The 22788-nt window shown below is 37.9% G+C and overlaps 3 protein-coding genes across 3 annotated transcripts; all 3 read right to left on the bottom strand.

Moving 5' to 3' along the window:
• Positions 1-10571: 10571 nt before the first annotated feature.
• On the bottom strand, positions 10572-12635 carry K444DRAFT_668252 (uncharacterized protein). Its single transcript, XM_024887386.1, has 3 exons — positions 12197-12635; positions 11199-12132; positions 10572-11068 (listed from the first exon to the last, which is right to left on the bottom strand). Exons 1-3 carry the CDS (start codon positions 12566-12568, stop codon positions 10857-10859), a joined length of 1518 nt encoding a protein of 505 aa, XP_024730167.1. The 5' UTR covers positions 12569-12635; the 3' UTR covers positions 10572-10856.
• A 1051-nt stretch (positions 12636-13686) lies between these two features.
• On the bottom strand, positions 13687-15282 carry K444DRAFT_541829 (PLP-dependent transferase; the record flags this gene model as incomplete). The annotated part of the gene is made up of 2 exons (XM_024875830.1): positions 13687-14598; positions 14773-15282. The coding sequence occupies 2 exons, from the start codon at positions 15280-15282 to the stop codon at positions 13687-13689; spliced, it is 1422 nt and encodes a 473-aa protein (XP_024730168.1).
• A 2323-nt stretch (positions 15283-17605) lies between these two features.
• K444DRAFT_599642 (uncharacterized protein) lies at positions 17606-22240 on the bottom strand. Its single transcript, XM_024878583.1, has 3 exons — positions 21973-22240; positions 21426-21918; positions 17606-21376 (listed from the first exon to the last, which is right to left on the bottom strand). Exons 1-3 carry the CDS (start codon positions 22036-22038, stop codon positions 18063-18065), a joined length of 3873 nt encoding a protein of 1290 aa, XP_024730169.1. The 5' UTR covers positions 22039-22240; the 3' UTR covers positions 17606-18062.
• Positions 22241-22788: the final 548 nt, after the last annotated feature.

Genomic DNA, 22788 nt, shown 5'->3' on the forward strand with positions numbered 1-22788 from the left:
GGCCTGCCATAAGTATTTTGACTTTTGCGGCACAAAATGCCACTCAATCTCTCCCTACCTCTAGTATTTCGACTTTTTGCGGCGCAGAATGCGTTTTCCCCACCCAATCTCCACCAACCTCAAGTCTTTCGAGTTTTTGCAGCGCAAAATGCGATTTCCCCGACTAACATAAATCCCATTCGTCGTATCGGTGTTGGACCTGGTAAGAGGATAGGAAGAGTCATTGCGTTAATAGACGATAAGCAAAACATAGGGGGGGCATTGCATTTAAGCGAGTAATCGCGTGTGATTAACCGAGACCCAAGATCAATGCACGAACCCTATCCCTTCGTCCGCTGAGACATTGCCACATTAGCGGCCGCACATGAATATCCCTAATTTGGATTATGTTTTGGCCGAATTGGGGATATTTATATGCGGCCGCTAATGTGGCAATGTCTCAGCGGACGAAGGGATAAATTCACGCTTAATTTTCTAGGTTACTTGAACCTAACTAATTAATTATTAATTAATTGTTTAATTAATTGGGCTGACATTAAAAATGTAAAGCAATTAAAGTAAACGTATGGGTTAGCTAATTAGGATTTTCCTATTCTTGAAATATTAAATATTCTAAATTAAAATATTTATATTATTACTTATTAATTTAATTAATTAAAGCTTTTCTTTATATATTAATAAAGAGTTTATAATATAAAGAATTTATATTTTTATATAAGTAATTTTTAAATTGTAATATTAGCGTAATTAGGTATTAATTGCTTATCTATGCCATCTAGCGCCTTCTTTATATCTTATTCCTTGACTGTTTTATTGATTTTCAAGATAGTACAGTAATTTGTAGTGAAACGTGCATTGACCTTTGATCCCGGCTACGCAAAGGCCACGCGATACGTGCGGCCGCACCCTGCACCCATATCTAGGCCGTTCCTGGATGGAGAGGACAGGGCCTTCGTACAGGGCACCTCACCTTGGAATCGCCAAATTGGATGGCGAACGGCCTAACCGTTGGCCTGCATTAATAGCCATACCACCAGGCGGTAGCAGACTCTGCCCACATAAAATTTTGCGGGGGCCAAAACCGGGGTCTCTTACTACTGCTAGTAAACTACCAGGGGCGTCGTAAACCCTCGTTTCCCCCCTTCCGGCCGCCATTGAGTCCTACAAAATCCAGCACCTTGAACGGAGACTTCGTAAGCCTGAGAATGGTTTATTGTCGTGTGAGCATTGTTGCGTATGCAATTCCTTACTCTAAGTTACCCTAAGTTCGTCGTTGTCTTTGCTTTGGGGCTGACCTTACGCTACTTAGCCATCGAGAACCAAACCGCCAGACGCAGCCATAGTCGACTGGATGGTCCAGCACCCGGTGCACCCAACCCTTGTCTGCCGGCTTCATGGGTATGTTATTTCAAATCTACATGCCTATCTCAGGAACCAGCACTCTAATATAACAGCAAGGCCTGGAATGCTATTCCAGCCGAGTACTCGGGCTTGCGGGTTCCTGACGACGAGCTGGAAATGGTTCCAGGTCAACTGGAACAGCACGTTGTCGACCGTACTCCGTAGGTCAGTTAATTCCCCCAAGATATGAATCTATTCTCATAAGATTTCCATTGAATATTTTGAAATCGAAGAGAGAACAGTCGTGCCCCGAAAAATTGGAAAGCTCCAATGTCTCGTGCGATTTAAAAGTAGGGAGACAGCGGGGTTCCAGGCTGTCACGAACCAGAAAGTGAACTAAATGAGCTTTTTATTGGATTTTACCCCCTTTCTACGGCTGTCTCGCTCATTTAATACAGTCGGTTCCCTCAAAAACGGTTGATTTGCGTCGCGAAACCATATTTTGCCTCAACCCCAAAATTTTCTGCTACTATTATATTTAATAATTAATTCGTCTAATATTTCTTCTAGAGCTGCTTCTTGTGAATATGGCAATTAAATTCTTATAATTATAGCTATTTTAGCTAAGATTACGTAATTTTTTAGAAAATTAAACTTACTTTTATTAATTTTTTAATTCTAGTAATTAATATTTAGTAATACGGAAAATTGTAATAATTAGAGAGTTCTTTTCCTTCTTCTGTATTAATTATTTCTTAAATAAAATATTAAATACTATAATAATAAATATAATATATATATCTTGAATTATTATTTTATTTACTTTATTATTTACTTATTATTATTAATTATATTAAAAAGAATTCATACTTATAATAATATTATTAATGAATTTATAAATAATTATTATTTTTACTCTTATATTAAAAACTTAAATTTATATTTATTATAGGCTTTAGAATTATATATTCTAGTAATTAAGCTTATATAAGCTAATAAAATAATTAATATTATTAATATTATTTTCTTGTTCTTAATTATTATAAATAATTCTTTTTAAATAATTCTCTTTTCTTAAATCTTATTTAAATTCAAGTATTAATACTAATTAGTCTTTAAAAAATATAAAAAGTCTTTTCTTTTATAATTATTAACTAAGGCTTTTTCTTTTATTAGGTCTTAAATTATTAAAGAGAACGTATATAGTTATATAAGTTGCTTTATAATATATAGTATATAAATATAAGGTATTTATTAGTAAGTAATAAGATAATAGAATAAATTAGTAAGTTATAAAACCATAGTATTAAATTTAATATAGAACTAATCTCTATTCCTCCTATAAGGTCCAAGGAAGCCCCTTCTAAATAAGAGGCCCTAATAATATATATATAATTAGTAATTTATAAGCCTAATACTTGTAATATAAATAGTAGTTAGTTATAAAGTCAAAGAGCCTCTAATTTCCCTAATTAATACCCGTAATATCCGAGATTTATTATATGCCCTTAAGTTATGTATAATCCTGTATATATTATAATTATACCCCTTTTCTAGAATCTTGTTTCCAAGATCTATTAATTTATTCTAGTAAATATTTATTTAATTATTTATTTAATTAAGGTAAACTTCTAGTATCTTAAGAGATAGTTTTACTAATATAATCTAGATAATAGATATAAAAATTATCTAATTAGATTAGAGCTAAGTAAGTAAGAAGAAAAGATAATTATACCCTAGATATAAGGGCTAGCTAGTAATTACGATTTTATTTGGGATCTGAGTATTTTAATTAGCTTAATCTAAAATACTAAGGCACTATCTTACGAAATTATTACTATTTATTAGATCTCGTATTAGAATAATCTAAATAACTATATAAAAAGAATTTAATAAATATTTATATAAGAAACCTATATAAATATTTCTAAAATTCTAGAGATTATTTATAGGCTTCTAGAAGCATATATTAATTAGTTATACTAATTTCTAATTAGGACTAGTATAAAAACTAGTAGTTAATTCAGGTAATTCTCTATTTCTATAAAAGGGCCTCTTTATATTACTATATGCTTTCTTTCTTTCTAATAACTATATATATAATAACTTTTTCTATTATTATTTTTTAGCCTATTTTTCTACTTTTCTCTAAATTCTCTTTAATTATTTTTAATTAATTCTATAATATTTTTTTCTAGTTTTATTATCTACCTATATAATAATAAATATAAAGATAATTTTATAGTCTCCTTTCCTATTACTAGTAAATACTTGAAATATTTCAAGTATTTACTTATTAATTTCTTTATTTTATATATTATAATACCTAGTAAGAAGAATTATAACTATTATAATAAGAATTCTAAATCTTATATATTAGTAAGTTCTTTAGCTTTAATATTTATTAAAGCTAATATAATTTCAGATTTCTTATTACTTATTAAAGGCTTACTAGTTTTAGGAAAATATTATTATAACTTTTAAGAAATTTCTTAAAATATATTCTAAATAGTATTATATTAATAAGAATAATACTATTAATTAGGTTTTTAAAAACTAGAAGAATATTAATAAGCTTTGGAATTTTTCTTCCTATTTTAATAAAGCAAATAATAATATTATTTAAGTTAGTATTTCTAAAATAAGTTTTTTTTAATATATTTAGATATTTACTAATTTCTTAAAGAAATATTATAATATCTATCTTTAAGATATTAATCTTATTATTGAGCTTATTACCGAGATTACTAAGTAATTTACTACTAGTACTTTAAGTACTAATAATATAATACTTATAATTATTCGGGATCTAATTTCAGAAATTCGGGCCTTTTATAAGACATATATAGCTATTATAAGTTTCTTACTTATTTTTCTTAATATTCTTAATACTAATATTATTATAATATAATTATATCTTATTAAGAAATAAGCAAATTCCGGAAAATATTAGCTAATTCTTTACTAAGTCCTAAATAGAACTAGTATTTAGTATTCTTATTTTAGAAATTAAGAATTTATAGAAATTAGAGTTTATTTATTTAAAATACTTATAGCTAGTTTATTTATAATAAATCTTTTTTAATTCTAAATCTTTTTCTAATAATTTAAATATAATTCTTATAAGCCTTAATAAAACCCTGAAAATCTTTTATAAGTAAAAAAACCTAGAGAAAGAATATCTTTATTACTATTCCGGGCCTTTTCTTAGTTATCTAGATTCTTTTTTTCTTTTAAATAGCCTTTTTCTTAGTAATCTAGAATTCTTTTTAATTTTAAAAGATTATTAAAAAGTAGTTTTAGATTTTAAGTTATAGTTTTAATTATATAATTTTAGAAATTTCTTAAAAATTTTAAGATTAGAGAAAGTAAGTAATTAGGTATTATAATCTTTAGGCCAGGCTTTCTATTTAATTAATAATAGCTTTTATTTCTTATTTTTATTCTTTATTATTATTTACTAATTCTGGAAGTTCTTTAAAAAGATATAAATATAGCTTCTAATTCTTTTTTATTATATATTTTTTAAGAAAAAAAATATAAAAAATTAGATATAAATAATTATATATATTTAGTAATTCTAATTTATATACTAAATTACTAATATATTTAAAAATCCTAAATAAATCTATAAATTTTAGCTTAAGCTTTCCTATTTTAAGTTTAATATTCTTTATTAATAGTATTATCTAGGCTTTTTTAGAATAGTATTTAGCTAATTAGTACTTATTATAATAAGTTTCTTAATTATTTTATATATAATATTATAAATTCTTAAGCTTTTTTTATTTTATTTTAAGAGTTTCTAGCCTTTTATATATAACTAGTACTTTTTTTATAATTCTATTTTCAGGATTTTATAGAAATTAAAAATAGTATTTATAATATATATAGAAAAATATATCTTATAAAATCTAATATTTTAAATTATTATATATAAATTTTATAAAAAATAATTTCTTAAACTAATTATTTTTTTAAGTATTATAATAATATTTTAGATAGTATTTTAGGGCCTAGTTTTATTTTTTTATCTAATTATTTATCTAAGAATAGTAAGTTATATTTAAATACTATTTATATATTAAGTAAAAATAGAAAATAAACTAGAACTAGCTAGTAAATACTATTCCTTAATTAGAAATAATTTTATTAGAAAAGCTAAAAATTAAGAAAACATATTCTTATATAATTTTAATAAGCTTTAGAAAATTAATAGTCTTATAATATATAATATATCTTACTATTTTAGAATACTAGTTAATAATTATAAGAATTATATTAAAATCGGGACCTTTTACTTGGTTTTTATATAGTAATAGACCTATAATAAAATCTATAGAGATCTTATTCTAGAGTTTCTTAGGCTATAATAAATTACTAAGCAAATTATATAGCAGATATCTCTTTATTTTAATTCTCTAGTAAATATTATATTCTTAATAATAATTATAAATATCTTTTTTTATATTCTTTTAATATTAGAACTTTCTAAAAAGCTCGAGAGTTTTCTTTATTTTATAGTATCTAGCTATTAGGTTATTATAATAAAGCTTTATAACTTCTTAATATAAAGTAAAATTATTAGATATAATAATTCTTAAATAATACCTAAATAAGCCCGAATTATTTTTCTAGATTTCTTTTCCCTTAATATCTTTCTTACTAAGCTTCTATTTTATAATATTCTAATATTAAGAATTATTTCTCTAAGTTACCTAGATAATATCTAGAAGAAATTCAAATAAAGAGGCTAGTATTATAGCTCTTTTAGTAGCCATATATATCTATATACGAGAAATTAGGTATTTATAATTATCTAATTTAAAAATTCGGGAAACTAAGAAATCTTTAGTTTTATTAAGTAATATAATTATAAATATTTTTATTATCTTAGCTATAATAGTAAAGCCTTTAAGGCATTTCCTTATATCTTACTTCTTAACTAATTCTATAGTTAAGAGATCTATAAAATAATCTATTTACTTATCTTATAATAAATATTTCTTCTTAGCTATTATAGATATAATAAGTATTAAATAATACTTATTCTAAAAAAGAAACTTTTTAGATATTTATAAGGGCCTCTAAATTATAATTATAAAAGCTCTCTTTAGCTTATTCTAAAAAGTCAGAAGCCAAGTTATATTAATAGGACCTTTTTTATAATTAGGTCTTTTATTAGATCTATTTACTAGGTTTGAGGTATTTTTATAATAAATAATATTAAAATCATATATTATAAGATATATTATCTAATATATTTAATAGCTTTCTAAATACTTTATTTCTATAAAGTATTAGAGGTTATTATAGTTTATAATAACCTTAATTATAAATCTGAACTTTTTAAGGTAATAATATTAATATTTAAAGACTTTAATAATTATAAATAGCTTTCTATTATAGGTACTATAGTTATATTTAGCTCCGGAAAGTTTCCGAAACTAGAATATTACTAGATACTAGTATTTTTTCGGGTTATTACTAGGATTAACTTATTATAAAATAGTATTAGTAATTACGAATTTTAATATATTAGTTTTAATATAAATCTTCTTAGAAAAGTCAAAATAAACTAGGATAGGTATTATAATAAAAGCTTTTAGCCGCTTTATTTATTTATATAAAGAAACCAGATTTCCGGCTCTTTTCTATTTCTTTTAAGAGATTTATTAAATCTATAATTACCTAAAAGTAATAGTAAATAAACCTATAATAGAAATTAGTAAATCTAAAAAATATTTAGATATTATAGAATAATTCTGGTTCTAGCTATTTAATAATACTATAAACCTATTTAGGATTTATATAAATATTTTTTATTCTAATAAGGAAGTCCAAGAATTTAATTTCTTTAATATTAAACTCGTATTTACTAAGTTTATAAAACAGGTTATTTTTATATAGCCTAGTAAATATTTAGTAAATGTAATTATAGTATTTATCTTTATTTCGGGAATAAATAAGAATATTATTTAAATAAATAATTACGAAATAATCTAAAAGTCCTATAAATATAGTATTAATATATATTTAAAATATAGCTAGTATATTAGCTAGCCTAAAAGATATTATAAGATATTTAAAATAGCTATAATAAGTCCTAAAAGCCATTTTCTATTTATATTCTTTATATATTCTTATTTAATAATATATATTCTTAAGATTTAGCTTTATAAAGATCTTGGCTTCTTAAAACTAATTAAGAGTCTTATTAATAAGAGAAAGTAAATACTAATTCTTAATTATAATTTAATTAAGTTTATAATAATTAATATAAAGATATAATTCTCTATTTTTCTTAGAAATAAAAAGAATAAGTGCCTCTATTAGGCTTTTACTAGGCTTTATCTAATATTTATAAAGTATATCCTATAAATATAGATATAATATTTCTAGTTAGGTCTTTAATAGATTATATAAAGGCCTATATAAGACTATATTATCTATATTAATAAAATATTTAATATTATTAAGATTAGGAAGTTCTAAAGCTTTATTAAGATTAAAATCCTCTAAGAAATCTTTATATTTATTATTCCGGAAATAAATAAGTATTTCTAAGATCTCTTTCCGGAAAATATTAATTTATTATATTAAAAATTCCTGTTTAGTATTACTAGAACTATATAATAAAATAAAAACCTAGTAACTATTATAAATATATAAAGCCTATTATCTAGAATAATTATATTTGCCTTTAGTTAAAAATAAGACTTGAGGTACTAGCTTAGGATATTAGTTAAGCTCTTTACTAAATTCTTTTAGTATTAGGATCTTAATATTATTAGGCTATATAAATATATATATCTATTATTTCTTAATATAATTTATATATTATATAAGAATTACTTTATAAAATTCTATATTAAAAACAAGGCTATAAGAGCTAATATTCTTATACTTATAGAACTAGAGCTTAAAAGAATATATTTTACTATAATTATTTATAATAAATATCTCAAGATTATAAGCTTAATAGACCTTAAATCTATTTCTATAAAAAGTTATAAATTCTTGGTTATATTTAGCTAAGATAATAAAGCCCCGGCTTTAAGCCCAATTATTATTAAGAAAGTTATAGTCTAACCTAATATTATTAAGTTTATTATATATTTCTAAGGCACCTATTTCTGGCTATATTAATCTTACTTAAATAGTTATATAAAGTAATATATCTTTTTTATTATAGCTAAAATTATTAATATTTAAGATTTGGCCTTCTTTTTTTCCTATTTCTTAGGAGAATTTTCTTTAAAATACTTTTCTATAGTAATAGTATTAACCTGCTTCTATAAATGCCTTAACTCTTTTATAGTTTTGGCTTTATTAGAGTTTTACCAAGTCTATTTAGTATACTTAAAATACTTTATATTTCCTAAAAAATATTCTTTTTATTTATAAGTCTAATAAACTATATCTAAAGTAGAACTAGTACTTTTTTAAGGCTTTAAAGAAGCCAAAGTATTACCTCAGGATTTCTTATATAATTTTCGGAACTTATTTTTCCTTTTTTAATAGCCTTATAAATCAGAATTTACTAAGTTAGAGTTCTTAGAAATAGAATTATTCTTACTAGACTTTCCTATCTTTACTTTCCTTAATTTGGGATAAGTAATATATTCTACTTTCTAAGCTTTCTTAAGTTATTCGGAAATAGATATTATCTTATTTCCTAAGAAAATAGATATAAGTATCTAATAAGTCTTATAGTTAGATAAAGTAATATTAAAAGTCCGGATCCGGTCTCTTTTAGGATATAAGTTCTAGTTAACTTCGAGACTAATTATTTAAGTATATAACTCGGTAATTATTTTACTATCTTTCTAATAAAGATCTCGGTACTTTTTAAAGATATCTTATTAATAGGTTTAAGGTACTTAGAGTATATTAGCTAAATAGGCCTTAAATTACTTTTAATAAACCTTATATAATAATAGGCTTTGCTTTATTATAGTTTCTTAAGTATTATAAGATTCGTTCCTAAAAGTACTTATAATAAAATTAACTTTAGAAAAGTATTTATTATAAGTCTAAGATTAGGTTCTAAAGATTACTTCCTAGAAAGATATAAATATTCTTTATTTCTTAAGGAACTTTCTATAATATAAGTCAGGCATCCGGACCTTAAAAAGCTTCTCTTAGTCTAAATATATCTTTAGGATATTATATAGTAGCTTCTAATAAATAGTATTAAGATTACTCTCAAAGCTTATTATATTAGGAAAAGAAGTAGGTTCTAATTCTATTTCAGGAAGTTCCCTAATAGGAATTACTAAGGAAAATAGAATAAACTTATAAATAGAATTTCTATAAAATATAGTAAACCGCAAGGTATCCCTGAGGGTACTCTTATATTACTCTAACTATAGAATATATTAGTTAATTATATCTACTAATTCTTGCTTTTATTAAAGCACTTTGACTTTAGTATATAAGCTCTATTCTATAGCTTGGGCGGTAGTAACTTGGGTATTAATCTCGGTATCTTAATTATTACCGGGATTATTTCTGTTATTATTACTGGCTCTCGGAGGCTCCTGAGGGGCCCCGTTAAAAGTATTAGACGAGCCTTTGCTATTACCCGTATTAGGGTTAATCTGGTTAACTTCCTCTATAGAAATAGCTCCGGCAAGAGATTATATATTTCGCAGATTTCAAGATATAATTACTTATTAAACTATCTCCTTTGAGGGTTAAGAGATTAGCTTATAAGGTGTTTATTAGTAGGCAATAAGATAATAGAATAAATTAGTGAGTTATGAAACCACAGTATTAAATTCAGTATAGAACTAATCTCTGTCCCTCCTATAAGGTCCAAGGAAGCCCCCTCTAAATAGGAGGCCCTAATAACATATAAATAATTAGTGATTTATAAGCCTAATACTTATAATATAAACAGTGGTTGGTTGTGAAGTCGAAGGGCCTCCGATCTCCCTGATCGACACCCGCGACATCCGAGGTTCGTCACATGCCCTTAAGTCACGTGCGACCCTGCACACATCACAACAAACCAGAAAACGGTGCATTAGTCATTTGAGCATGTCCAACCGTGATGGTGCCAATCGTCCGGGCGATCCCCAGATGAAAGGGCCGCCTTGATTCAGGGGGTCCGGTTTGACTCCTCTATGCCATTCTAATTATAAGAATCGAGCAGGGACCCCAATCAGAATCCAATTAAGTCGACAAATTTGGCACTAGCGACGGTCTCAAGATTACTTTCACAAGTTATCGTCAAATATATTAATCGAACCAATACTAAAAGAAGAAAACTGGATGTCGTAAAGCGACTGTTGCCTTGAAGTTTCTTGCTTTGGCTATCAGAGCCTATATATATCGTAACGGAAAGAGGAAAGCCAGGCTGCTGTAATGAAAATGGGTAAGGAGTGGCGCAATAGCCAGCATTTGAACAACCTTGCCAAATGTCTCACACAACCATCCTAAGACTGAACAGACCTCAAAAATGTCCCCCCAATGAGTGATAAAAGTCCAACATCCTACTTAATTTGCTACTAAACTTCCGCCTCTGTTTCGATGAGTTGAGCTCCTCCGATCTTAGAATACCCATGTTGGGTGGTTTCCTCGTGGGGATTATTGCCATTGCTCCCGATTTCCCTCTCGGGAAGGGCTCCTCTCTCAGTGTCAATCTGAGGATTGGAATGGTTGGATTTGGTGAGCTCGTATGGCTTCGCGAAACGAACTCTTGAATGTGCCTCGATCCCGACTGCACAGGAGCGTCGTTAGCAATCAAATTAAGGATTTGCCATAATTCTAATAAGAGATACTGATACATACTAGGAATTTAGTGGGGTAAAGGAGCGGAATATGGAAGACGGCAGAAGGGATGAACTTACAGCAGGCGCTATAGATATACTTCAATAGAACAGGTGCCCATATTGTTACAGCAACGATCTGACCAAGCGTCCAGTTGCTTGTATCAATAGCCCCGAATTTGTTGAGGTAGTAAAGATTGGCAAGATACGAATATATGGCAAACAAATAAAGGATAGAGATTGCTACGATCCAAAGGACGTTCAGATATGTAACGAGTTTCGAACCTTCGAGACGAGAAAGCTGAGGTAGCATTCCTTTTACAAAACGAGAGAGCCGAGGTAAAGTCAATAAGAGTTGGGATAGAATTACCGAGAAGACCACAAGAGGGAAAATATAAGTCCAGCTCAAGACCTTCTGGTCGAAGTATTGGCTGATAGTGCTCTTGTACCAGACCTCATCGCAGAACACAATTGGCGGAGGGTAGCCACCACAACTATCAATAGACGCCGTATCGTAAAAGCCCGCAAGACTAGACGGAGTATAGCCGTTGTCCTCATTCTTGGTCGAAATAATAACTGTGGCTGATGACGTTGCCAAGGTGATTCCGGACAGGACAAGGATATACCAAGAAATCATACCAATATTATTGAGTGTGAATAAGACAAGGCTGATTGGTAATAATCCCCCGGTGCCAATAATTTGTCCAAGGTAGTTATCCATATCTAGTTGAGCTTCGTCCTTAGGTCCATAGAACTTAGCCTGATTTCCAAAGGAAATTAATACGGCAATCTGAGTAGCCAGCATAAAGAAACACTGCGCTTCTTGGAATTCGACGAGCATGGACTTTAAAACAGCGGCTTGGTCAGAATGACATTTGGTAGAGCGTTTTTCATGCCGCGTATCCCCAGCTCTCGACCATTTTCGATAGATAGAGGTGAACCAGGATCCTTTAAGGGAGAGGATAATCCAGGCTACGAGGGCCATGAGAATTTGCATTATGTAAGATATAACGACCTAAACATGGTGAATTAGACTGTGTGCACGTCCTCTACGGACCTGTTATGAGAAGAGAGCTCACTCCAATTCCACCAATGTCCGCATTTACGCTTGCACTGACTTTGTTGCATAGGGTGTGCCATATATCATCATCTCTGCAGATGCTAGTAGAGATGCCGGTGTAGTTGCAACCACCGAGTTCTTGGTCCTCGTGTTGACAGTAATCCTGCATGCATGTGTCGAAAAGATGGACCAATGGGCTGGCTGCACTTTCGTTGCAGGGACCACCAGTGTTGAAGGCATTTCCATATGCTGCCAGGTTGAAACATTGGGATATCGCATCGTCGGATGAAAAAAATTGCTTCGGCTGCAAGCATTCGGCGAGACAAGCAGTGGTCGAGTTGTAAGCTGTGTAGGCTGTGCCGAGATAGCATTGAGTAGGCGGGTTGCTCATGGTGAAAGAACTCTGTCATCAATCCTTCCTGGTAGAGCCGCAAATCGAGCCAAGACTTGTGTTCAAATAGAGACGCATCACAAAGCGGAAATGTTAAATCTCCTGACAATATCCTTGTATGCTCTGCAGGCCTTACTTCCTCACCGAGTCCCGGCATTCCTGTTGGGCAATCGCGCCGAAGGGGATTGTACTGTGAATGGTCCAATACTTGCCTTATCTCGGTTTTGTCAGCAGCCACGATGGTGGAGGTGGTGGTGGAGGGATTTGCGATAGGACCAGAATTGCCAGCCTTCCACGCCGTCACTGCCGCCTAAAAACAAGCAGCGAATGCCGACCGGACCTCCCCATCCATGACACGTGGACAGCATGCAATATTCTCAGTCAGTCCATGTCAAGATTTCAGCGTCTTCAGCTGCGGCTGAGCAACGCCATCAACGCACGACGGACGCACCGCACTCGATAACCAGAGTCAAAGTCATTCGCCCGGTCCGAGGCCGCGAAAGTGGAACCAGGCGTGGGCTGCCTAGGAGAGCTGTGGAGTGATACACGTACTAACCGCTTTTTGATGTATTTATCTTTTGGAGGTGGCCACCGGAGAGCCTCATTGTCTTTAAAGGCGCTCTACTAGGCTAAGCTGAGCTGAGCTGAGCTGAGCTGAATCGAGTGGAGTTGAGCTAAATTGAATTGAATTGAATTGAATTGAGATAAGGCACGCTTCCCTTCCCTTAATAGTTCCCTTTTAAAGGTGCTTAAAAACATAGATTTATAAGGAAATATACCTTACTTGAGCAAAAAACTTCTACCATCTTTGCATAGAGGGCTTAGGAACTCTTACTCTCTCCACCGAGGTCTATTTTTAGCTTATATACACAGACTATATCTCTAGGAATTAGGGGCGAGGACAAACTGTTGTAGGGATAAGCCGTGGAGGAGATTATGTGTCTAAAGGATACGTGTACCGCTTTACAAAGAAGTAATTACTCTTGATCTGCTCGCCTAATCGCGGCTTCTCTCTCCTCTTAGCAAAGGATTAACGCCCAAGTTATTCCTCAAATTCTACTGATGCAATTCCTATTTTTAACTACCGCCAATACTCATACGATGAGTTCCAGGCCTGCTCATTGAAACTCTCCTATTTCCCCCTTGGTCCCATTCTCTCCCAATCCCTCCCCTTTCATCTCAGGGGGCATACCATCCCTCACATTCCTCACCACTCTCGCCAACCTCTCAATACCATCTTCCAAATCTGCCTCCTCTTCCCAAGAAAAGCACAACCTGATAGAATTCTGAAACTTGATACTCGGATCATTCTCAACCTCGAAAATATATCCCGGAGCCACAATCAGATTCTCCTCCACCTTGGCTCTATCCGCCACGACCTTAGCGCTGACATCCCTGGGCAATTCCAGCCAAAGAAAATAGCCCCCAAAGATATCTTTCCCATCAGCAGTGACTTCCCCCTGCTTGATTTCTAGCGGCACCAGGTGTTGCCGGATAGCTCGTGTCATAATCCCATACCTTTTCTCATAAGCAGGGTTTAGTACCTCCTTTATATGCCTCTCCAACTCACCACTCCTCAGTAACTCGGCCATCATCGTAGCAACAAGCTGACTCGGCGCTCCCCCGGATCTCGAGGATCCACACTGCGACAACCCATATATCAATTTTGGAGTAGCTTCCGCCCAGCCGGTTCTCACACCGGGGCCAACGATCTTGGAGAACGAGCCGTTGGACATGGCGTTGCCGAAGCTGTCGGGTCCTGGCACTGGTTCCAGTGTTCGATCGACATCAACCAGGCGAGGTATTATTGCTTTCGATAGTGATGTCGTCGAAGAAGCGGAAGAGGTAGGCCATTGAAGAAAATCGTAGACATCATCTGTGATGATCAAGGCATCGTATTTTCGAGCAAGCTGAACGAGGTTCTGCCGACAGAAGGGAGACATCGTCTTCCCTGATGGATTTGAGAATGTGGGAACGCAGTAAATGATATTCCGGTAGATTTTTGACCATGGTCTTGGTTGTTTGAGGGGCTGGTTCATGTTAGCAACCTCTCAAAACACCCCCAAAGGATAATAAAAGAAACCATGAAAGCTGCCAGCCTTTGCTCTGCATTTTCCCAGCTGCAGACCATATCCGTCACGTGGATTTTTACAGTATCTCCTCCAACCTCTCATCAAGAACCGAAAAAGAAACAATCCCCTCACCTTCTTCTCCCCTTCCTCCCCACTTTGCCTCAACCCTCTCTCCAACGCCCCCAAATCCACGCCTTCGCTCCCCTCCCCAACAGCCCTAATCTCCAACCCGCTATCCCCAAAAATCCGACACGCAAGAAAGTAACAAGGAGCAACCATCCACACCCTCGTCTTCACCGGATCACTGAAAACCTGCAGCACACAAGCCAGACTCTGCGACGCGCCGCCTGTGATGCATATCCTGTCCGCATTCCTCTCCTCTTCTCCCACAAACGTGTTCCATCCCTCAGGATACGGGATCGTTGGCGGACGTCGAGGGGTAGAGACGTAAAAGCGCGTCATCCAGCGAGAGATCTCTTCTCTGAGCGGCTGATACCCTGAATCTGGGCCATAGAGCAGGCCAGGGATGGAGATGTCTGGGTTCGAGAGCGCTGTAGTTGATGCAGCGGAGATGAGGGGTGTGGGGAGAAGGGAGGGGTTTGGCCAGCCTCTCAGTAAGTTAATCTGCTTTTTTGATGACATTGCTACGATTCTAGAATGGAAACTGGAGGAGAAGGAGAAAGAGAAACTCTTGATTTGGAGGAGTGAGGATATTCGTGATCTGGAGGCAAACATTGAAGTTGGAAGAAAGCGGGAAGGAGCGGGTTTAATTGGCGGAGAGAAGTTTTTGTGCTGATCAGTTCGGTCAGGTGCCGAGATCGACAACAATTCGATGCTGTGCGTACCGTTTCTTTATTATCTACGAAGATTGCGGCATAAAGTGACGGGATTACAGGGCATAATTATATGCAGTCCACTAAATAGCCCTGTAAGGTCTTACTTGCCCCCTGAAGGGTATTTCGCTTAATTAATGAATGTTCCAGGGGGCTAAATCAGCTGACCAAATTGGTAATAAATGAAGATATACTCTAGCTATAAACTACTACTTTCTCCTGTCCCTTTTTTCGTCCTTCCTTATACTCATTTCCACCTTCTAATCTAATTATCTCCTTCACGTGATGTGGAATTGCCTCAATCCACTCTTGAATTTTCGCTTGCGGAATACCCTCCCAACATTTCTCCCACCTTGCTCTGAGCTTCTTACCATTACTAGTAGGCCCTCGCTTTGTGGTTTCCCTCTTCATATGGTACCATAAACGCTCAATAGCATTCAAGTCAGGTGAGTTGCTTGGCCATAGCATTTTCATAATCTTCCAGAGATTGTAAACCTCCTGTTAATAATGAGATTTGTGAGCTGGAGCATTGTCCTCCTGAACGATCGTTTTGGGACGGTTCTTTTGGCATTCCTTTGCGAAGGGTAAGAGCTTTGCGATCAAGATCTCCTTTTGGTAGCGATACCAATTGATTCCTCCACGTCCATTCTTCACCACAAAAGCTCCAGTTTCCTCATTGTATTTCCATACTTTTCTTACTCCACCAGGCTTTCTTCCGTATGCTTTTGTCCATTCCCTTAGCCACTTCCTTTGCTATTTCTCCCATTTTTGTTTATTTGCCTTCTCAATTAAGGAGTTCCTTGTATCCAAATCGGCCTTTCTGTCTTTTTTTTGCTGTGCTGTTTCCTTTTCCCATATATGGCATGGCCCCCTTTTATCATACGAGAAACATCCCCAAAACATAAACTCAGAGAAGCCCTTCCAGCGTCTTCTGATACAATGCTTGTTATATGCTTCCCCTGGAAGCCTCCATACCCTTCTTTTTCCTCTTGTACCCCCTAATTGAACCGCTGTCTCGTCTGAAAAAATCACGTTTTTCCAGTCTTCAAGTTCCCAATTCTCGTATGCCAAACACCAATCTAGCCGCTCCTTTTTACTGAATCCATTCAAGCCAGGCTTTACTGTCAGTTTGCACTGAGAATAGCCAGCTGCAGTAAGGACTTTCCAAACTGTCCGTACAGCTACCTCGTGACCCCTCTTTCTGACTTCCTTTGCAATTGTAGCACAAGAAAAGCCTCGTATGGTCGAATTTTGAAGTACAACTTGCAAGACACACTTGATTGCAGTGGGTGAGATTACTGGCCGGCCAGATCGGGGTTAATTGAGAACATGACACACTTCCAAGGGCATATCCTCGTTCTCTCTCCATCCACGTTGCCTAGCAAGGCTTGCAAGCTCATAAACACGGGTTCTGGACACTCCTGTAGCTTTCTTGATATCGCCTGCAGATCTCCTTTGCTCAAGCATATAAATAGCCTTGATTCTCGCACCAGTTGAGTACTCTTTACGTGTGATCTCAGGTATAATAAAGGCTGTAGAAGTACTAGGAGGAGGACGAAGCGGGAGCGTAAAACTTGGTGCAATTGAGTCATCGTCTTCATCTTCTGAATCTGAAGGTAAGTTATACCAAGCATCCTCTTCATCTTCTGTAGCTTCGCTACATTCTGATTCGTCAGAATCAGGAGGGGAGGAAAGCTCTGATTGGCCATCTGATAAGTCTGGAAAGTCAAATAAACCACCAAAAGTAGCCATAAGTACTAGCTTTTACATAGGAAGTGAGAGTAAAGAAGAGAGTGAGTGGTGGGGAGCCCTGGGGGGGTGAGAAGGGGGGGTAAAGCTTACTTTACCCCGCTACCGATTGCGGACGCAGGCCTAAAAACACAGGGGCTAAGGGCCTATAGAAAGCCTGTGGCTTAATGTAGCCTCCTAATCGGGCTACATATGGTTTCAGTGGGCTTCAGGGGCCTTACGCCTCTGATTCAGACTAATTATAGGGCTTACAGGGCTCGGTGAGACACTACAGGCTCTATTAGTGGCCCTATATTTATGCATGCACCTGTAATCCCGTCACTTTATGCCGCAATCTTCGTACATTTCAGGGATCACGTCCACAGGCAAATGGATTCAGAGATGGTTTTTGAAGTCTTTATTCGGTAGCTACTGCGCTGTATTCTCTCTCGATCTCCGCCATCTGGGCCTCAAAGCGTACAGCCATCACGCAAAATCTGCAATGAATTACCAGATCTCAACTCTGCTGAATCCTTTGAAGGATGTGCAGCTTGCGATCCAGAATATCAATCCGTACGTTTTGTTTAGTCCTCGTCTGCTATGCACTAATAGTGCGCTCCTGTCAACTATGCAAGCCTCGAATAATTGAAGCATTGCTATGACACCGCGCAGTGCAAGCTGCTTGAAAATGCAGCAGCTGCCGACGAGATAAACACCGCTCATGAGGTTCAGTTACAAGTGTAGTGTGAAAAGTGGGGTGCATGAGAAAGGAAAATGATCCATTACACGAGAAGGTCGATATCGCCTCCTCGAATAGAAAGGGCCGTGCCTTTCATATATCTTCCGCCAATGCGTGTCGAATTAAGTGTGGACGGGTGTAGAAACGTGGCGGTTGTTCCAGTTAGATCCATATCCTCCTCTGCCGCCCCGATTACCACGTCCTGAGGAATTTGGACTGGAGGAAACGGAAACAGTCTCGAGACTCGGAGACGCGAAGCCGCTCGATGCATCTCTACCTCTGCCACCCCTAGGATGAGAAGATGAAGCATGTCGTGGTGTTGTACCTCGGGAACCACCTCGGTTTCGGGGGTTGCTTCTCTGGCGAGCAACAGCCATGGTAACGGTAGTCGTGTAGTCATGACCAGGGATCTTGATGTGAAGAGAAGTGCTATTGTTTGAGATCTGCTGCGGGAATTGCAACGGCTCAATGCTGGTGACCTCGGAGATGACAAACTTTCGCGGCATAGGTTTTGGAGGAGGGGCCAATTGCCAAGCCGATGCAGGTGCTGTGTGTGGAACCTTGATGACTGGCAAGGAACCCATCTCCTGCTCCTCGAAGCATTCCTCAGCAGCTGGCTTCGACTCAACTGTTCCATCATCAGTTGCGTCCGAGCCACGAGATGGCAATGATACGGTTGCGGAGTATTGTTGGTTGGGAAGCTCAAGGGCATTCTTGCTAGAAGAGTCTACTGCGAAAGCATGCGACTTCGGTGGGGAGTTCTTGCGACCAATCAACGAGTTGATCCTATCCTGCCAATTTGCAGGAGCCGGCTCTTGACGGCGAGCATCTTGGTATTGATGGGTGTAGTTCTGATGCCCTCCATAACCAGTATTGTGATTAGCAGTTGGCTGAACGGAAGGGCTATGGACTGCTGCCGCGAATGATGCTGGCTTCGGGGGACCAATTGGGGCTAGAACGGTAGGTGGTGGCAGCTTGACGACAGGCGCAGGACGAGGAAGGGAGACATGAGGGTGTGCGCTATCACCATCGTAGGCAGGGTGGCCATCCATGGTAGGCGGGGGTGGGGATGGAGATCCTGGTCTATCGAAAGATTGCTCCTCCAATCGAACATCTCTGTTTGGGAAGAATCGCGAGCCTCGAGCAGGGGGAGGTGCGTTGATGTTAGAAGCTGATCTCCAACCATCATTGAATGGTTGCTGGTTACCAACAGAGTCCAAATGATGACGGGGTACAGTGTTTTGTTCCTCAAACATGCCTCGAGTCGTTGCTTCTTCCTGGTTCTTGCCATGGACGGCAGTATGGCTGGCTTGAACCTTGCTTCGTGTACCGTCCTCGTTGATCGTCACCTGGCGCCAAGTATCCTTGATGACTGGGCCTCGAATCTCGGGAGCAACACCTTGTGCTTCCAGTTCGCGCTTCCTGGCATCCTCGAGCTCTTGCTGGCGATGGAGTGCCGCATCCTCTTCGGCCAATCTCTCCGGAAGACTACCCCAGCCGGACTTGGCAACTGCCGCTTGATTTGCAGCTTGTTGGTTCGAGATGGCCGGTTGTCTGTTCGGGGGACCGATCGGCGCAGGTCGCGAGCCATAAGGTTCACCACTCCGTCCTTGCTGGAATTGGCCATTGCGGTTCGAATTCGGTGGCCCGATGGGGTTTGGACGCATTGATTGATGCATATCGGGCACTCTGCTCAACTCCGGGTTGAAGGTGCCGTTGCCAAGAGTTCTGTCGTTCGTAGGTGGACCCCAAACGTTTTTGGAGGTTTGATGGGAAGGAGCTGGAGCCCAGGGCTTGAATCTGTCCGATGTGGAAGGTGCCTCAGTCTGCCATGTTTGCGAAGGACGGTTGTTTTCGTGAGAGGATCGGTTGTCTTGGAGAGAGCGGCTGTCTTGCGAAGTCGGAGGAATTGTAGATGGCGACTTATTTTGATGAATTCCGTTTGTGCGATTTTCTTCGCTTGTGGAAGCCTTGTCATTGATCTTTCCATCAAGTGAATTCGGCACCTTGGGCTGGCTGGTTGCGTCCGGTGTCACCTTTGAAGCAGCACCACCTTCAGGCACCACCGCCTCAGTTTGCGTCGGTGCAGCACCGGTTGCCTCTCGAGTCTGGATCTGTGTTGGGGCGACGTTGGCTTCTTGAGGAGATGACTTCTTCTTGGTCTCTGGCGGGGGACCCATGGCTTCAAGCTTGATGCGGATTCGTTCCTTTCTCGCGGCTTCCTCCTTTGCCTCTTCTTCTTGTCTTCGCTTAATGGCAAGTTCACGGGTTTGTCGCATGATTTTCTTCTGCACCTCGAGAGGATCTTCGTAAACCGTGCTAGTGGGCTGGCTTTGATTGTCCGTAGACGCTGATGCCGGTGGCACCATCTGTCCGTGCATGGACTGTGGTGAAGGGTGGCTAATGACAGGTGAGGCACGGGATTGCCACTGTTGATTTTGGTAGCCTCGCTGTCCTGGGAGATTTTGTCCCGAAGGCGAATAATTTCGTGGTGACGAAGGGGCATCACTGACTGCTGCCAATGATCCTCTTCGTACATTCAACATCTCATGAGGAGGTGGCATATCACGACCCCTGCTCATCCGTCTGACAAAATTGCCACTCCCTCCACTGACATTGGAAGAAGTACGACGTCGTCCATATGCTCCATCTTGACCGCTGGCCCGATGTGTCTGGAACGCTGCAGACGGCTCCGCCGGACCATCTCCTTGAGAAGGTCTCTGTAAGACTGCAGGCTGCTGACCACGGGCATCATTGCGCATGGATCCTCTGCGATTGTCATTAACAGGCTCATATCTTCCAGACTGCGAGTTGTACAGCTCTCGACTGGTGTTTGCCCCCTCTCTCCATGACCGACTGAAATCATCTGCTGCAATTTCCTTTGCCGGTGGTGGTGGCATTCCATGAAATCCATGGGGGTCTCTCTGGTTGAATCGGCTTTGTTGCTGTTGATTCTGAGGAATATCGATTGCAATGGGTGCTGCCTTATCCACAGGTGGTAAAGGAGCCCATGGTGATTTCACTGGGGTCGGAGGACCTGGAGGCTTCGCAACCAACGTTGGCTTCTCACTCGCACCCTTCAAGACTAATCCGGCTCTACCACCAAATCCGCTAGGCTTCACAGTTGGGGAAGCTGAAGCTTGTGTAGGTGCTGGAGATTTTGGCTTCGCGGTCTCCACAGCTTTTGCATCCTTCAGTGTAGCCGGAACCGGTTCAGGCGATGGCGCGGGTGCCTCATCAGCCTGTGGGAGTGTAATCTTTGTTCCATCAGTCCACTCAATCGATTCTGGAGCCCAATCATCATCGTCGTCATCAATATCTGCCCAGTTGGCCTGCTTGCCCGGATCATCGGATTGGAGTCTCGTAGCCAAATGAATTCCATAGCGCTGCTTCAGTTCTTCATCGGTGAATCGCTTGGGTTCTGGTGGTGGGGCCGCTGGGGAGAATTAGCATCATGGTTATACCAAATGTTTGATGCAACGTACGTCTGTTCTTGTTCCACACAGCATTCGCATCAGGTGCCGCGCCAGGCTTTCCACCATTCGCCGCAGTTGAAGCCCGAGGAGCTGAATCGCGAAGACCGCTTCCAGACTTTGCAACTAATCGTGGCCTCGCTGCCGTGCTTGAAGCTCCAGGCTGAGTTGCCGCAGCCGTGGCTGCTTTGTCTCCGAGCTTCGAAGGCGCCGCAGGAGTCGCACCCTTTGCCGCCAGGAAGGTCTTATTGACTGAGACGGGCTTGAAAGAGGTAGGCTTCTTCACGGCTGATGCAGTTCGCACATGGCCCTTCTCGTCGCCTGCAGTTTTCGAGGTCTCCGCTTTCGAAGCCTCAGTATCCGATCCTCCACTAACACTGACCTCCGCGGAGTTGACGATCGACTCGACATTCTCTGTATCTGGCTTGAGTTCATCTTTATCGGCGCTTCCGTTTACGAGAGGTGCGTCGGAGGGGACATCTTGGCTCGCGATTTCAGTTAGGTTCTAGGCGCAAATCAGCAAGTTGCTCAGCTATCCAAATGAGGCATTTGCACGAACCAGCTCATGATCAGGTGTTATACTAAACGTCGCAATAGGTTCGGAGGTGGCTTCAGTTGCCATCATACGTCTTCAGAGTTGTTTGTGGGTGGTTCGAGGGGCTGCGCATGCGATGACCCGTCTTCGATGACTGCGAGCTTGAACGTGGCACTTGGGGGGTATCAAAGGGTGACGAGAGAGCAAGAGGTCGCTGTATTGGATACGCGACAGGACTCTAGATGGCGGAGCTCCTGTGATGGCGGAGAGGGGAAGGATGTCGTGGTGTTTCGAGGTCGTGAGTCTGATTGACGAGGTCAAAATCATCAACCAGAGTACAGAGCCCAATCAGGCTTAGTTCGAGTCCGGCGACCTCAGGCGGTGCCTTCCAGGGGGAGATCAACAGCCACTTGGATTTGCCATATTAATATTGAGAAAGCCCGAAAACGTCAGGATATCTTTATATTGTGAGGCTACCATAAAAGGTAATCATCATTTTCAGAACAATACTTGGAGCTTGCTGTTTTTTACAAGTTTCTAAGTCCCATGATGTGAAAGACAGGGGTATATTCACAAGGCCAAGGACATGTCAGCAAATCTGGATGGAGACTTTCTATCGAGGGCTTAGATCTGCCCATCCTGCTTCCCTCGAGGGAGAAAAAGTGGTTTTTGTGTCACGCTACGCGAGTCATACAGTACGTCGTCATCCAGTCTCTGACACATAGATGAGTTGTTGAAATATGCCATAAGCAGCCACAATCCTCAGGCTGCTTCTCTCTCTGGGTCACTTCGACGATGTACCATAGGTCCATTGTTACCTTCTCAAATCTTGTTTTATTT

The sequence above is a fragment of the Hyaloscypha bicolor genome (genome assembly GCF_002865645.1).
Source record: "Hyaloscypha bicolor E unplaced genomic scaffold K444scaffold_157, whole genome shotgun sequence".
NCBI classification, from domain to species: Eukaryota; Fungi; Ascomycota; class Leotiomycetes; order Helotiales; family Hyaloscyphaceae; genus Hyaloscypha; species Hyaloscypha bicolor.

Excerpts from the sequence above, each read along its gene's own strand:
- K444DRAFT_668252 (XM_024887386.1), bottom strand. The coding sequence starts at position 12,568 with ATGAGCAACCCGCCTACTCAATGCTATCTCGGCACAGCCTACACAGCT. Across the intron at positions 12,133-12,196 it reads CGGACATTGGTGGAATTGGA|GTCGTTATATCTTACATAAT; the intron begins GTGAGCTCTCTT and ends CACCATGTTTAG. Across the intron at positions 11,069-11,198 it reads GTATATCTATAGCGCCTGCT|TCGGGATCGAGGCACATTCA; the intron begins GTAAGTTCATCC and ends GCTCCTGTGCAG.
- K444DRAFT_599642 (XM_024878583.1), bottom strand. The coding sequence starts at position 22,038 with ATGATGGCAACTGAAGCCACCTCCGAACCTATTGCGACGTTTAGTATA. Across the intron at positions 21,919-21,972 it reads TAACACCTGATCATGAGCTG|AACCTAACTGAAATCGCGAG; the intron begins GTTCGTGCAAAT and ends ATTTGCGCCTAG. Across the intron at positions 21,377-21,425 it reads TGTGTGGAACAAGAACAGAC|CGGCCCCACCACCAGAACCC; the intron begins GTACGTTGCATC and ends AATTCTCCCCAG.